The 17149-nt window shown below is 40.1% G+C and overlaps 1 protein-coding gene and 1 long non-coding RNA gene across 2 annotated transcripts in view; both read right to left on the minus strand.

Moving 5' to 3' along the window:
* The window catches only part of LOC144685408 (uncharacterized), a 1061419-nt gene that overhangs the window by 8800 nt on the left and 1035470 nt on the right, over positions 1–17149 (minus strand). The gene's annotated exons all lie outside the window — the stretch shown is intronic.
* mrrf (mitochondrial ribosome recycling factor) overlaps positions 4176–17149 on the minus strand; it is a 45422-nt gene continuing 32448 nt past the window's right edge. Inside the window, exons 6-7 of the mRNA XM_078549813.1 lie at positions 11962–12121; positions 4176–4515 (exon numbers count right to left, since the gene is read on the minus strand). Of these exons, the coding sequence (XP_078405939.1) occupies positions 4438–4515; positions 11962–12121 (238 nt within the window). The 3' untranslated portion in view covers positions 4176–4437. The remainder of the gene's footprint in view (positions 4516–11961; positions 12122–17149) is intronic.

Here is a 17149-nt window from a genome sequence, read left to right on the forward strand (position 1 = left end):
CAGGTCTACCATTTTAGAGCAGCAATGTTGATTTGTGTATTTGTGTGATGTTTTTGTTTTGAACAAGCTGCTGGTGCAGTACAGTCAGGATTGTGCTTCAGTGATCGTTAGTGCCGGTTGAACTTGTGTTTTTAGCAAAAAATAACCTCCAAAATCGTTCATGCATGAGTTTAAGGGCTGCACTAAGCAAGTTTTTTTCTACTTAGCTTAAAATAAAGTACGTGTAAATCTTTATACAGAACTCCTTGCAGTCTTCCAAATAAACTTTAAAAAAAAAATCAGGGTAAGAGCCAAGTAATTATGCTCCTTTAAAACTGCAGTACAATGTTTTATATATCTACACAAGAGAAACACTGGCCCAAAGTTGGGGCATTCCTATAGGGATGAGGCAATTTCTGTCAAATATTTGTCTCCACAAGTTTAAGGGACATGGATCCAGCAGCAAACTTCATTCATTATGCAAAAATGGCAGTCTCACCTTTTACATGCCTCACATTCAAAGTTATGTGACTCGATGTGCCAAGCATGACTTTGCACAGCAAAGCCTGGAATAGATCCAGGGAACTTCTCTGCCTACTGTGTGTCGCACAATTTGTCCCAAGTGTGTCCGAGCACACGGTTTTGAATTTAAAAATCCTAAAGATAGCGAAAAAGCCAAGTTGAGTTTATGCAAATAAGTACTTACCTTACTCCTACCTCAAGAGGAGCAATTCTCATATTTAAATTTGACTTTTACACATAATGTCCTTTAATTCAGCAAGCAGTTATAAACTCAGAAATGAACTGGGACACTGATTAGTCTTGATTTTCTGCTTCATTCGAATTGGCGAACATATTCAGTGAGACACTAGGACTCCCTAACCACAGAAATTCTCTGCCTTCAAAGCTTTTGTATTATTTTGTTGGCAGCCCCTGTGCTGCTGCTCCAAATTTAAAAGTTTTCGGTCCTTTAAGATTTGGTGCCTAAACCTCTGCGATCGTGATCAATTTCATTGGTTTTTAGGCCAATTAACTAGGGGTTATGACACTGCTGTTTGTGGGGCTTGCTGTGCACAAGTTGGCTTCTGTTGTTTCCAATGTTACAACAGTGACACTTCAAAAGTATTTCATTGGTTGAAAAATGCTTTGGGATGGCCGGTGGTCATGAAAGGCCCTAAATAAATGCAAATTCTTTCTTTCTTCAGTTGTCCTGAGTGATGTGGGCACCCTCCCTTCATCTTCCCATGCCATTATGCCAGCCTGTCCAACTCCCAGCCCATCTGCAAAGGGCTGGTAAAATTCAGTCCCAGGGGTCTGCTTTGAAACGCAATTAGATTCGAACTCAGAAGATTAAAGTGGGGTTGGCTGTGCATCACTCGACCATCACAAAGCCCACACAATATTCCTGTGCCATCGACAACTATTTTATAGATGTACTCTTTTATCTTGAAGAAAGTCAGCGTTTTCCAAAAGTTCAGCGTATGAACATTCAGCAGTTGTGCCCAACTTGAACTTAAAAGATTAAAATTCTTCAAATTTTTGAAAAGATATAACATTTGCAAAAAAAAAGTTTCTCTATTTATACAAAGTATAAATTAAAAATTAAGAGAAAAAACACAGCCCCAGAATATTTATTTGATTAGTAAATTTACATTTTAACTTTTATGCAAAATATTCTGTATAGTCCTCAAAGGTGGTATGTACAGGTTACTTGGGTTTATAAATAGAGGAATAGAATATGATAAGAGGGCACAGGTTTAAAATAATTAGTAAAAAAAAAGCAAAAGTGATATGAGGAAAAACTTTTTCACACAGCGGGTGGTTAAGGTCTGGAATGCACTGTTTGAGTGTGTGGGTTCAATTGAGGCATTCAATAGAGAATTAGACTGTTACCTGAAAAGAAAGAATATGAAGGGGTATGGAGAGAAGGTGGGGAAATTGAAGTAGGTGAGTTGCTCAATTGGTGATCCGGTGCAAACACGATTAGCCAAATGACCTCCCTCTGCATCGTAAGAATTCTTGATTCTGTGAATGCAAAGGGATCATGCAAGAAATTTATAAATCACTGGTTAGGCCTCAGCTGGAGTATTCTGGCCAATTCTGGGCAGCACACTTCGGGCAGAGTAATGGCCTTTTAAAGGGCATAGAAGAGATTTACCAGGGTGTTACCAAGGATGAAGGACTTCAGTAATGAGGAGAGGGTGGAAAAGTTTAGGTCTATTCTCCTTGGAACAGAGAAAGTTGAAATAATCCAATGGAGGTGTAATGATGAGAGGCTTTGATAGAGTAGATAGAACCTATCATTGACTCTGGCAACGGGTCAAAAATCAACAGTCATCGATTGAAAACCATTGGCAAATGACCTAGAAGATAGAAGATTTTTTTTTTCACTCAAAGTTGTTTGCACCTGGAATTCTCTATCTGAAAAGCTGCTGCCATAATAATTTTAACTGGGAGTTGGACTGTTATTGAGGATGACAATGACACAGGGTTACGGACAAAAAGCAGGGATGTGAGATTAAATACGGCGGCTCTTTCAAACAACCAGCCCGTACGTGATAGGTTGAATGGCCTCCTTCTGTGGGCAGAATTTTGCCCTTGATGGGCGGGCGGGCCCGACCGACTTGGCGGTGGGTGGGCAGCTGATCGCTGCCGCCGAAATGGGCCCCGCCGCCATTTTAAGTGGGCGGGCCAATTAAGGCCCGCCCAGCGTGTCGTCCGAAGGGAAGCGCTATGCGTTTCCTGTGCGGGCGGGGGGGGGATTCCCCAACTGCGAGAGCGTGCTCTTTCGCGCATGGGCGTGAAACAGCGCACACCTCCCTGAGGCAAAGTGCTGCCACAGGGAGGTCGCTGAAACTCTGTGAAACTCTAAAAATAGAAAAATTTAAAAATCATTAACATGGCCCCTCATGTGAAAATGTCACATGAGATGGGACATGTTAGTAAAGAACATAAACACTTTATTAAAAGTTTTTAAACCCGGTATCAAACCTCAACCCGCCACTGGATGAGGTTTGTAAAAAAAAATCACCTACCCGCCTGCCCGTTGGGCCCGTGTGCCGAGCTGAAGTTCACACGGGCCCCTCAAAATCCTGGTCGATTGGAGAGTTAATGGCCTTAACAAGGCCTTTAATTAATGGCGGGCGCGCGTCCCGCTGCATAGCGCGCCCGCCGACCAAAATATCGTGCTGACCTCGGGACACTCGCGCAACATTTTAAGCACTGATGTGCGAGCTCCACCACCCACACACCAGCCAGAAGATTCTGGCCTGTGTTGTAAATTTCAATAATTCTGTTAGTCAGATTAATGCTGTTTATGTTCATTTCTTAAATAGCTATTTGTTGGAGATCAACATTTAGGAAGTGTGTGCAAATGATTTCCAATAATTTTGTTAAATTATGAAATATGTGGTCTCATTCCCATTATAGATTATAGAAAGAGGATGCTGTGGAGAAACTATCTTTTTATTTTAAAGATATTTACAGTTACTTTCTGACAATAGCAGTTTAATCTCATCCCCATAATTCAAGTGACAAAATGATGTTGTCTTTTACTTGTGCCAGTTTAAGTTATTCTACTTTTCAAAATTAAGTTAGTCAGGCACACAAATTGGAATCTATCAATTTCATTTTCCACAGTTCAAAATATAATTATGTAGAATGAAATTGTATTCAGTCTTTTCAATGTACAACGTATCTTCAATGAACAATGCACATGGTGTGATATAGGGCCATGCAAAAGAAGGAAGGAAATAACTGCAAGTATACAGATCCTCTCCCCAGGATATACCTAAGCACCATCAACAGATTACTGATGAGGTACAGTCAGTGTTGTTATGCAGACAAACAGATCCAGAATATCCCAAGTTTGACCCATTGTCTGTGTTCAGTTAACTGACCTCCGTTTCACTGAGCAGAAGGATGCACTAGAAAGCTGATTGATACCATAGTCAAGTATCTTGTTAATATTCAATGACTATGTTAACATGGGAGCACTCATGCCTCAGAGTGAGAAGGTCATGTGTTCAAGTCCCACTCCAGAGACATGAATTAGGCTGACTCATCTGTGCAGTACTGAGGGGAATGCTGCAACACTGGAGGTGCTGCCTTTCAGATGAGACGTTAAAGTGAGGCCCTTTGTGTCCTCAGGTGAACATAAAAGAAATTTCATGTCACTATTCGAGGAAAATCAGGGAAATGCTTCCAGTGTACAAAATTTATTACCTAACCAACACCAAAAACAGATGATTGGATATTTATTTCATTGCTGTTTGTGGGAACTTGCTCTGCATAAAATTGGCTGCTGTGTTCCTAGATTACAACAGTTACTGCACTTCAAAGGTTCCTTATCTTTTCTAAATCTGTATCTCGCAGGAGGAATCAATCTTACGGAAGGAGGCATGGGGGAGGGGTATAGCTTTATTAATGTCCAGCCCATTTACATACTTCCCACCTTGCTCATCCTAACAGCTCTTTGGTTTTTGCCATCAGATGCTTGTCCATGTCAGCAACAACATCGTCTGCCATCTGTTGAATCTGCAAAGAATAACAAAGGAATTTACCAAATGCAACCACTGCTTAACCTCTTACCGAACCTTTGTTATAGCACTAAATGTAGTTTTGTTGGAACAATAAATCTGAATTTAAACCAAAAGCAAGAGCTTGTATTTATATAACATCTTTCATGTGGTAAAATGTCCCAAGACACTTTGTCATCAGCTGTCCCATGACTCAAGAATAGTGTCTACTCAAGGTTGCGTGTTTCTCCCATGGGTCTTCACGTGACTGAACAGGCCGATTCTCGATCCACTGATCTTTGGCCACATGGGGCAGGATGTCCCACAAAATAGTGGGATCCAGAGTGCGAGACGTGCTTCCTTTCCTTCCCTTCTCTGCCGCCGCTCTGCCTCATCATTAAGACATTGAGACTCAAGGCGTGATAGAAACTGATGGACAAGTTGCCGCCACTTTGAACAACTGGTAGCAAGCTCTGCCCAGTCATTAATGTCAGTGCGGCCGTGCTTAAAAGAGAGTTTCAGAGTGTCTTTGAAATGTTTTGTGAAGATGCTTCGTAACAGTGTTATAAAGCAAGATCTGACACCAAGCCACAAAAGACAATATTAGGGCAGATGACCAAAAATTGGTCAGAGGTAAGTTTTAAGGAGTTCTTAAAGGAAGAAAGAGGAGCTGAGATGTGGAGAGGTTTAGCGAGAGAATTCAAAGCTTAGGACCCAGACAGCTGAAGCACGGCCACCAATGGTGGAGCAACTAAAATCTGGGATGCTCAAGAGGCCAGAAGGTTGGGAGACCGGAGCAGATTACGGAGATAGGGAGGGCTGAGGCAATGTAGGATTTTGAAAATGAGGATGAGAATTTTAAAGTCAAAGTGTTGCTTGACTGGAAATTGATGTATGTTAACAAGCACAGGAATGATGGGTAAATGAGACTTGGCGTGAGCAAAGACATGGGCAGCAGATGTTTGGCTGCACTCAAGTTTACAAAAGGCAAAATGTAGGAGGCCAGTCAGCAGTGTGTTGGATCAGTCAAGTCTAGAGGTAACAAAGGTGTGGATGAGCGTTTCGACACCAGATGAGCGGGGTGGACTCAGGCAATGCTATGGAGGTGGAGATAGGTGGTCTTAGTGATGGCATGGATAGGATACTTGGTTGGGAGTTCATTTGAGTGGGTCAAATATGACACCGAGGTTGTGAACAATTTGGTTTGGCCTCAAACAGTTGCCAGAGAAAGAGGGGGAGTTGGTAGCTAGGGAACAAAGTTTGTAGAGTGGATTGAAGACAATGCCTTCAGTAATTCCAATATTTAACTGGAGGAAATTTCTGCTCATACAGTACTAGATTTTCGATAAGACAGTGAGGGAGTCGAGAGAAGTACTGGTGGGTTAGAGCTGGGTGTCATCAGCCTACATGTGAAAACAAACACTGCTTTTGGATGAGGTCGCTGAGGGCAGCATGTAGCTGAGAAATTGGAGGGGGTTAAGGATATGTTCTATCATTTATTTGACCCCAAAGGAGCTCCTGACTACGTATCTTTCTTACCCATGCTTTCACTAGGACCACCTTTTTCCACCTCCATAGTATCGGAGAACACAGAGGTAACAGTGTGGGAACAGGAAGGGAAGCTATTGCTAGTCAGATAAGAATGGAACCAGGTGAGTGCAATCCCACCCAGCTGGAGAACATTGACAAGGCATTTGAGGAAGGCAATGTGACCAACCATGTCAAATGCTGGTGACAGGTCGAGAAGAATAAAGAGGGAGAGTTTACCTTTATCACAGTCATGCAGGATGTCATTTAATAAATAATCAAATAAACTTAAATCAGCAAATAAATAGTAATCTGAATCAATTTTGTTAAGTTTCATTGGCTTCTTGGACACCACTGTATATTCTTTGCTTTGTGTGATATTTTAAAGTTCATTAACTTAGTTAACTTAACACAGAACAAAATACACTCCAGGTTCATGCAGTATTTATCATCCCAATTGTTTTTATGAACAATACAAAGATAGAGTTTGTACCAATTATAGTAGTTTTATTCTATCCAGAAAACACTCGGGCCTAAATGCTGCACCATATCAGAAAAAGGCTTCATTTTTTGATCTCTTGGAAGATGGTCCATTTGAATTAAATTATGACAATTAACACTTATCCATCACAGGTAAAGAGTGCTCATTTCTAAAAAAATAGTGCAAACATCACAGAAGCCAGTTGTTATCAGCTTTGTCCGAATGATTTACTTTGCTTCTGCCCCTCACCTTTAGTCACATAAATATTCAATTTACAAAAGATAACTTGGTGTGGACAATTGATAAACGGAATGAATTGTCCTTTTGGAAGCACTATTGTTAGAATTGGTAATCAGTAAAATAAAAGTTAGTATCAGTAGAAACACGCAGAAGTAATTTACAGGGCTACGGGGAAATAGCAGGGGGTAATTGGATAGCTCTTTCAAAGACCCAGCAGGGACATGATTGGCCAAATGGCCTCCTTCTGAGCTGCTTGATTCTATACAGAGAATCAAAAAATGTAGCCCATTAAGCAATGGCTTAATAGAAATCAACTAAATCAGAAGCAGTGGCATGACGCATTTCACCCTGAAAATGGTCCAGGGTGACTTGCTGCTCGTCTATCCATTCAATGATTTCCACTTATTCAAAGCCAAGTTTTGTTGGTCTGGGTCTATTAATTCTATAGTCCTTTGCTGTACATGTTATGGTACAGGTACAAAAATAACTGGAAAGCATTTTTAAAATTAAGTCTCACAGTTGATATTTTGCCAGTTTATCCGAGCTGTAGCATTTAAATATAATTGAGGGGATTGCTCCCAATCTGCAGCATTATAAAGCCATCCTATCTAACTTCACAATTACAATCAGTATCAACATGTTCAGCTCACGTGATTCAGTTAAACCACTCCAGCATACTAACACTAGGAAACACTAACCCTGAATTTATTCTGTGTAATACTGCACAAGAACACTCAACACATTCCACTGAAATTACTCTCTTGACTATTTTAGTCAAAGTGTTAACCCATTTAAGATGGTTATGTAATTTCAAGCCCAAGTTTAAAAGATTTGTTTGAAGGAGGATTCCCACGACTTATTACATATTTGAACCACAATATTAATTCTCCTGCACGGCAAACATTCTACACGGTTTAAAAAATAGTTCCCCGACTTTAAATAAAACCAAGTGACAGAAAGCAAAGTGACTCCATTCCACAACACACAATCATACCTTTTCTGTAATTTCAGGCCAACGTTACAAATTCGACCAACCAGCACAGAGACTGTTGCAATTAAAGTTTAAAGAACTATAACATGACGAACAAAATCAAACAACTCAGCCAGAAGGAAGTAATTACAGGAAGTCATGCAAGAGACTGCATACACTGATCCGCAATGGGTTTTCAGCTGGAATATCATTTACCAGAAAATTAATGTAGCAATGCCAGTATAATTACATCTTCCTTAATTTAGAATGCATTTAATCTTTGATATATATGATATCTATGCTAACATTAATTCGCCTTCTATATGGAGATTTCTGCAGTCCAGGTGCTTCCCTGCAAGAAGCAAGAAAACAAATCAGAAGAAGAATCACTGCTGGTCTACGTGTGTCTCCCAGTGGCCAAATTCACATTGGCACACTGACAGACCTCTGGGAGTGGATTACCTGACCCCGCTGTGAACGATTCATGTCGTAGAAAGCCCAAAAGAGGAAAAAAGGAGAGCAGAATCCTCAAGGATGATACCTAAAGTAGCACAATGTCAATCTAAAAGGTAAGAAACCCATGTTCCCTCATCCAGCGCAACTAAACACAAGGAACCCACCCAAATAAATTCCTCTAAAATTTAAAAACTCAAAGCCTCCAGAGAATGCATGTTCTCTGCCAGCAAAAGCTCGTTCCTTCACAGGCATTCTGCAAACTGGATCTTGACCTTACAAAATATGAACATGTACAATAATTTCCAGCTTCATCAAACAAAAATAACGAAGAGTTCTGCACGCAACAACATGTTTAAGTATTTTCAATAACATAATCTACAATCACAGCCTAGATATCCTGAAGAGATTACGATTACTTCCACTTACTCAGTCCTTCAGAAAGTGCGCTCCCACTTTCTGGGTTTAATTTGGAAATAAATGGCACAATTTGGTTCACTGACTTGTTGCTTCTTTAGGAGATCTTCCCCAAACAGCAACCAAACTTACTGGCAAATTTCAGGTGGGTACATCTACCATCTTCCCAATAGGTTGACATGTTTTCTATATAATATTATCAATAAAATTAAAGACAATATACAACTGCAGGATTTATTCACCGATCCCATGCATAACAACAGATTGTCAGTCATAACATCTTGGCTCACAAAGAGAAGGATGTTTGTTTATCCAAAATACAATGTACATGGAGCCTTGTTATAGGGAAGACTTTTTTGTTTTTTTTGTATTGATATTAGTTTCCTTCATATTAACAATTATTTTGATTTTAATTATGTAGGATTGATGTTGGGATTGTAATTTAATTAATGGACTGAAATTAAAGTTTTGCATCTGTGCATTAGGATTTTATGCTGAAACATCTAACAATATCTTGTTGGGAGTCTTGTGTTTCTGACAAACCAAAGGATATTAATTATTCTGTCACCAGAATAGCCTCAACACCAGAAAAGACTTTCTTCCAACATGCATCTATGACTTCAAACTCACAATCTGAGTGCAAGACTGGCCAGTTGTTTGTGCCAAAACTCCCCCCAACTTTAAATATTTACCTGATGTGAAGATGGCACAATTTCATTACCAATCAGGTACATTTTAGAGGTTACAATTATTTTAAACTTTATCCAAGGAGGGGAATAATTTCACAAATCAGTAAAAAAGTTTTTTTTCATAGCCTTACAGAATTCTAGTCCCTTGGAACATGAACGGCAAGACATTGCAGTCTAGGATTTGCAGTACAAGTCTGAAACCACTAGGTGTTGTAGTGGACAGTTGCCTCTGCAGACTGATTTGATCTGCTATTCACCCAGTTTACAGAAACTTTAGCATTGCTGCAGAAGTCAGAAAACCCATCACATCCACGTTTCCACCTTGCAACAATGTCTGACTCACTATCTGCGAAGCCACAGCAGATCTAAGATTTATTTTACATTGCAGTTCTTCATTTTCAACACAATAATTGGGCCACCATGTAGGAAATCTTAAGTTACTCTGCCAATAAATTCGTCCTTAGCAGCAAACCTTGTTTGTTTACAGTGGCAGGAAGATTACAGGTCATATCACAGTGCACTGATATTTTGGCAATTAGACACTGTACTAAGTGTATACAATACAGTTCCATATAACATTAATTTAAGCAAGAAAGCATTAAAGCCATAATGGATGTGCATTCTAGTCAGACTTCCTTTGATATTTTATTTCATTGCCTGTCTCACTTCTCCACTGCTTTATTTTCAATAACTTATGCCCCTTTGGCTACCTGCTTTTTGTTTTGGAGGGGTGGGGAAATACATATGAAGAAAAAACTTATATCTTTCATGACTGATGGCCAGAATTTACAAAAAATCCAGGTTTTGCCATACTGATAAAGGTGGGGCTGTCAGTGCTCACTGTTATTACAAGGTAAAATTGACAGCAACCATTGGCATCCAAACACGCACTGTTAAATGTGGGAAATCTGGAAGTCACTGTCAGTGATACCCTGCTTCTCCATAGGCTGTGCAAATGCAGCCTTTGCCGTTGGAATCAACACAGAAAGCACTGTAATGGTTTGAACCTTAGGAAGTTAATGCACTGGTGTCAGATTAAAGATGGATGTAAATGTTGGGGTTAGTGCAATCAGAAACGTGAGAGTTTTTAAAACAGCGAAGTGACAGGCACTGAATAACCCCTGAAACTTTCCAAGTGTGGAGTCTCATTCCCTCAGATCAAAACAAATGCTTCAGCTTTTAATAAAAATATTTTTTTAAGTTTATATTTCTCTTATGTCTCTTCCTTAAGCCCTTTCCAGTTATTTTTCCCCCTGGTTTACAGTCTCAGTGACGATTCGCCAATTTTATTGTTTGAATAGCCATCCTGCTGCTTCTCCCACTCAGACACCACAGGTTCCTCAAAGGGTACTGAACTGGATTAGACACTGGGATGGAATCTTCTGCTCCCAGAGGTGGTGATCTTGGAGGCGGCGAAGGCACTTAATTAGCCAGGCTGGTGATGTACCTAAACCCTGCCACCTTCCCGCCTCCAGCAGAATTAAGTCCTGGGCAGGAAGGCCCATGGTCGATTTTCCTGCCATTCCGTCAATTGAGACCCTTATGTAGCCATTTAATGACCACTTAAGAGCCTTTTCCTGCCACTGCTGGGTTTAACCCAGTTCTAGGCAGGTCTGCCAGCATGCAGCCTGCACGACAGGTAAGAGTGTGGGCTATATGTCACCTTGGGGTGGGGGCGGGGGGGAGCCTCAATCAATGGTACTCCCTACCCGTGCTTCTGATCCCCCTGCCCCCCTCTCCCCGCGACCCCCACCCCGAGACACAACCCTCCTCATTACTTACCTTTCTCCTGGATCCTGGGACTCCGAGGGGTGCTGTTCTGGCAGCAGCCACAGACAGATGGCGGATGCCGATCACAGGGGTTGCCGACAATCTGATTGGTTAGCAGCTGTTGGCAGACGGGACTTCTGCCTCCAGGGACTTGATTTTGGAGGAAAGCCCACTGGCATCCCTGGGTCTGCCTGATTGGCATCAATCTGACGGGCCTTCCAAAGAAAAGGCAACGTGGGTCTCTCACTGGCTCTCCAGCTGGCAGGCAAGACCCTCACCACTGACAGAAGATTCCACCCTGGTTGGCTGGAAGTCGCTACTGACAGGACTGCAAAAAGTCTCTGGGTAACCGCACTTTAGGTGAGCAGTAAGAGCCATTCTTTTGTGACACAGAGACAAGTCCATGCCAATATCATTTCCCTACTCTTGCATTGTATTTTTCAACCTCTGATATCATTATCTAAGGTAGGGGGGGCGGAAAAGTATGGTATTTTTACTAGATGGTTGGATAGACTGAATGGTCTTACGTATCCAGACCTAGTTTGTGATCTTATCTTGACAGCAAACAATTTGTAAGTAAGCAAACAGTAAGGAAAAATGACAGATTAGGAAAAGGGAATAGAATTAAAACTCTGTTGAATGAATCCATATCACCTTTTAACCTAACACAATTATGTGATGCACCTTACCTATCCATTACCTTATTTTTTTGTCAACCTACAGTAAGTACAGAGTACAATAAGGTCAGGTGCTTAGTGTGTGTGCAATTGAGAACAGCAAATGTCTTCATTCAGAACATTATTACACTGCTTTTAAGAAACATTTAAGGTATCCCTATGGTCTACTAAAAACATTGATTGAAAAAAAAATAGGGTGGAAAAATTGTAACTACCTTCATTTAAAAGATATGACACTGACCTGCTTTTCTAGTAGCCTGATTGTATCTTCAGAGACAGAGTTCTTTGATTTCTTCACTTGAGCAATGGCATTAGTCCGCATTTTTCGGAGTGATTCTTTTGACTTGTTTGTAAACTGTTTGGCTAGTTTGGCTAGATTTTCCCTATGCTCTCTGGTCACTCTGCAAAAAGGGATACAGGTATAAAAGCAAATTTCAGAAAGATAAAGACTGGAGGGTGCATGCATACATAAACACACACGAGAACACATGCTTTCAAAAAATATTGCATCAAGAAACTTGCTTGGTTATCCGTACATAAAATACATTAACTGCTTTATCTTCTGTGTTTTCAATGATAGATTTTTCTAAGATAAATGTACTGTACCAGAATGTGCAATTGTTCCTTGAATGTTGGCCAACATCATTGCGCCTTTGTTTTACTCCACTGACAGTTATTCATTCTGATTTTTAACTATTTTCAATAAAGGAATTTTTTTTAAAGGTTGCCTGTATGTGAACCATAGACTTGCACAGGATCCAGTTAGCTGGAATTGTCTGTGATATGCTAGTAGGTGCGTAAGAATGGCAGAGGATGATTCATGCTTGGATTTTCCATCTTCTGTGAGGGGGCCTTGCCTCCCTTCAGCATGATTCCTGCAGCTCACCTGAGATTAACATGAGCTGTAGATAAGAAGCTATGTCCATCTATTCCATGCATACCTCATCAAGTACCCCAACCGCTGCCCATCATATCATCTCAACACATTTCTGAACCTAAAGTTTAAAGGTATTATTTCTTATACTGTATTGAGATTTATAAGTTTTGATCGCCAATTTTCCTTGTAAATTTTTACCACTGGAAATTTACAGAATTATTAGTGTACTGTAAAAACAAAAGCTGCTGTTATTTGGTTGAAGTGGACCTTCAGTGCTCCTAGGGTTAACTTCTTTGTTATGTTCTTGTAAAATTCAATACAAAATTCCAAAAATATGTCTTTTTTACATGGAAAACTAATTGTGAAGATGTTCGACAATTAAATTCAATTTTTGCTCAGGATGGTTTGGTGCTTTATGCCCTTAAGCCTCAAAAGCTTATTTCGAAATGGTGGCAAGTAAAATTTGCATTCAATCTTCATCTTGTAAACCAGTTGCTACACATATTACAAAAAATGTTTGTCGGCTGTATTGCTAGGTTAGACCTTGATATTTTGCTGTTCTTCATTATGGCACCAGCTCAGTGTGAGTTACAGATTCATTATAAAAACAATCTCGCGTAGTAATAGTAGCCCTGAAAGATCTGTGGTTAGAATTGACTCTGAACTTCATCTAGTATAATTACCATGGGCCAACTGAAATTATGAAGAAGCAATTTGAATTTAAAATACAAATTTTCCTTAATAACTATGATTAGACAGTATCTAAAGTTCCTATTCTTTTCCAGGATGTGAAAACACTTGTTACATTTCTATTTACATGAATAACAAGCTTTGATTTGGCTAACAATAGGACATATTATATACAGTGTACTTCACAACGCAAGGATTAAAATAAAATTTACTGATTGTAAATTGCTTTGCCTTTTTGAATATTAAGGCTGAAATAATGGATTTCTATATTTAACATTCACTTTGCATTTTATCACTGGGGTACGAATATTTCTCATTTTAATTTATTTGTCAAAAGGAAATTAGAAGGCAAGCACATATCCTACTCCAACATTCCACTCACCTTAAGTTTCAAAAAAACACAATTCTTTACATTTAGATTGATCACAAATTAAAACTGGGAAACTTGTAATTATTATTCAATAAATCAATCAGTACATGACAACCCTCACTTTGATTAGCTGTCAAAACAATTCTTACGAAAACAACAGTCAGAAATATATCTTATACAACGTAATATTCCAAACCTACCATTACAAATAAGTATTTTAATACTTGTAAATCAAAAAATTTTGGGAACTACAAAGTATGTATTTACCTACATAAATCACTGCACTTCAAAAGTAACTCATTGCGTGAAGCACATTCAGACACTTCCACATAATAAAGCACTGTTGAATGAAATTATGTATTTAAGAATATTTTCAAAAGGGGATTGGATAAGCACGTGAAGATAAAAAAATCTTCAGGGTTACTGGGAAAGGGCAATGGAGTGGAACAAGTTGAACTGCTCTTGCAGACAGCCAACAAGGACTCAATGGGCTGAAGGGTCTCGTCCTATGCTGTAACCATTCTATGATTCTATTACGTTGTGTAATTAAATTAATCTTCCTATTTTCTCCCCCTTTCTTTATGCCTGAGCTATGCAGCATCTTTACAGCCAAGGCAGCAGGAAGACAACATTCCCATGGACTCTACTAATAATGCTTTTAGCTGGCTACAAGGAGTTGTATGATAAGGATGCCTCTATGTCAAGTTTCTTCTTTTCCCTACTCATATCTGACCTCCACTCAATGGTTTTCTCACAGTAGAAAAGTTTGTGTGTGGACGTGATAACTTACATCCTTTGATTACAGGATGTTGGAGCACCTGAACACTGCATCACTCTATTACAAAGATTAGTCTTTTACTAAGAGATTCCATACTACAGCTGATTAAATAAATAATTGAATAAGCATAATAAATTATAAAATATATCAGGGAGGGCTGTAGACTGCTGCTTAAATCATCTTTCATGCTTTTGTTACCTCCAGGTTTGATTATTCCAATGTTCTCCTGGCCAGCCTCCCGTATTCACCTTCTGTAAAGTTGAGCTCATCCAAAACTCTGCAGCCTGTATCCTAACTTACACAAGTACCAATCGCCTATCAACCCCACACTTGCTGACTCAAATTGGCTCCCAGTCTGGCAACACCTCAATTTTAAAATTCTTACCCTTGTTTTTAAATCCAACGGCCTCCCCTAACTGTTAACCTTCTCTAGTTCCATTATCCTTTGTGCTCCTCCAAGTCTTGCCTCTTGAAGCTCCCCAATTTTCATTGTTTCACCATTGGTGACTGTGCCTTCAGCTGCCAGGGCCCTAAGCTCTGGAATTTCCTCTTTAAACCTCTTTGCCTCTACCTCCTTCTCTTCCTTTAAGAAACCTCTTAAAATCCACCTGTTTTTACTAAACTTTTGGCCACCTCACCTAAGGTTTCAAGTAGCTTGATGTCAAATTTTGTTTGATGACATTATTATGAAGCGCCTTGTGACATTTTATTTTGTAAAGATACTATATAAAGAAGTTTGTTTGCTGTTTTCAATTCACTACACTGTTATCACACTAATCAAATTTGCAACTTGAAGGGGACAAGTGGCTAAACCAGCGAATTTACATGGTTAACAGTCTATCTTATTTAATATGATATTTGATCAACTGTGGCATGGAACAACAAAAGAATAATACATTAGGGATCATATACAGCCACTAAAGGATACTGAAGAACAGATTTAAACAGATTCTCAGGTTATGGCGGAGCCGTTAAATGACTATTTTGTATAAGTCTGTACTCCTGCAGATGATGCTTATGTTTCATATTAGGGTTGCTCAGTATGGAATAGCATATTAATATTAGATAGTGTTATGGCACAGCCGATGGTAAATACTGAGCTGCTCAAATCCCGAAGGGAAACTTGAAGCAACTGCCTCAACTGTTTTGCAATTTGTATATATTTTGAGATGCGGGGTTTGAATTCAGTAAAAAGACCACCATGTCTTATAGGTTTCTTACAAAACTAAATTAAACCTTTATCAATAGAAGAAGTTATTTTAAGCACATACCAAGATCTACAAATTACTACAATGATAACTTCTAAACCCCCTAGTTAATCTAACCCCAGTTACAGCTCCGTTAAGGCAACAGTAAAACACAGAGACCAGGAATTTACATTGGTCAGGTGCACTCAGCAGTGGCGGTCGGGAACCCAACCGCCGCCCGTGATCGGCTCCACACCGCCATTTTACGCGGGCGGGCCAAGTAAGGCCCGCCCAGCATGGATCGCGAGCGGTAGCGCTGAGCGCTACTTGTGCGGGCGGAGGGAGGAGGGAGAGTTGGGTCCAGCGCTCTTTCACACATGCGCACGAAAGAGCACTTCAATCTCCCTGAGGCATGGAGCTGCCTCAGGAAGATTGAAGCGCTTTTTACAAAAGTAAACAAAAACATTAAAAATTTAATGAAACATGTCCTCTCATGTGACTGTATCACATGAGATGGGACATATTTTTATTTTTCAAAGAAAGTTTTTATTTAATTAGTAATAGCTTTAGGAAACTTCATCCCGCTCGTGGATCAGGTTTCCTAAAAAAAGTAAAGGCCACTTGGCCTTTTTGCCTGCCCGCCAACCGTTGGGTTGGATGGGCAGCGTAAATGTGAAGTTAGTTAGTTCGTTAATGGCCTTAATAGGCCTTTCAATTATCGGCGGACGCGCAGCTGACTCCAGCACACGCCCACCGAACGAAATATCGCGAGACAGCGGGATGACGTTAGGACGCACGCCCGATGTCATTGTGCTTCATTTTATGTTCCGGCGTGTTGGGTCTGAGCCCGTACGCCGAATGTAAAATTCTGCCGGTAGATTTAAACAGACCCAGTCAATGAACATACCCTGGACAGTCGAATTCAAAGTGAGTTTTCTCAACTTTGGTTCCTTGAAGACAGCAGCTTGAGGCTTCGATGCTAGAGGCTTTTCACACTTGTGTTAGATCTTAGAATGCCTGCCCTTGCACACAACCTTCTCTCTTTTACACATCTTTTCCCCTTTGAATGCAAATTCCCAGTGTTTCATTATGTCTTTGGACTTCACCTCCCTAATAATAAAAATCTATCATAGTACCAATTTTACCAGTAATCTCTGGGAAAAATAAACACACTGTTTCTTAATTTATCCTGGCTAGGTGTAACATTTCACCCTGTCTTTTGAATTCAAGCTAGTCTGGTTTATTTAAAGATGCAAATATTCCCTTCATATCTCACGTTCTAAAACTTCCCCCATGTTTACCAATTTAACATTTTAAACCTAGCTTATCTTCTGATACATCAAAGCTTTCAGACCAGCTGCCTTTAATTCAATTAAGGCCACACACACACACACACACACACACACACAGGGCAGGTGGGCCCGACCCAATCTCTGGTGGGCGGGGAGCCGATCCCCGCCGGAGAAGCGAGCTCCGCCGCCATTTTAAGTGGGCTGGCCAATTAAGGCCGGCCAAGCGTGATGCCCG

Source organism: Cetorhinus maximus, chromosome 10 (assembly GCF_964194155.1).
Source record: "Cetorhinus maximus chromosome 10, sCetMax3.hap1.1, whole genome shotgun sequence".
Classification (NCBI taxonomy): domain Eukaryota; kingdom Metazoa; phylum Chordata; class Chondrichthyes; order Lamniformes; family Cetorhinidae; genus Cetorhinus; species Cetorhinus maximus.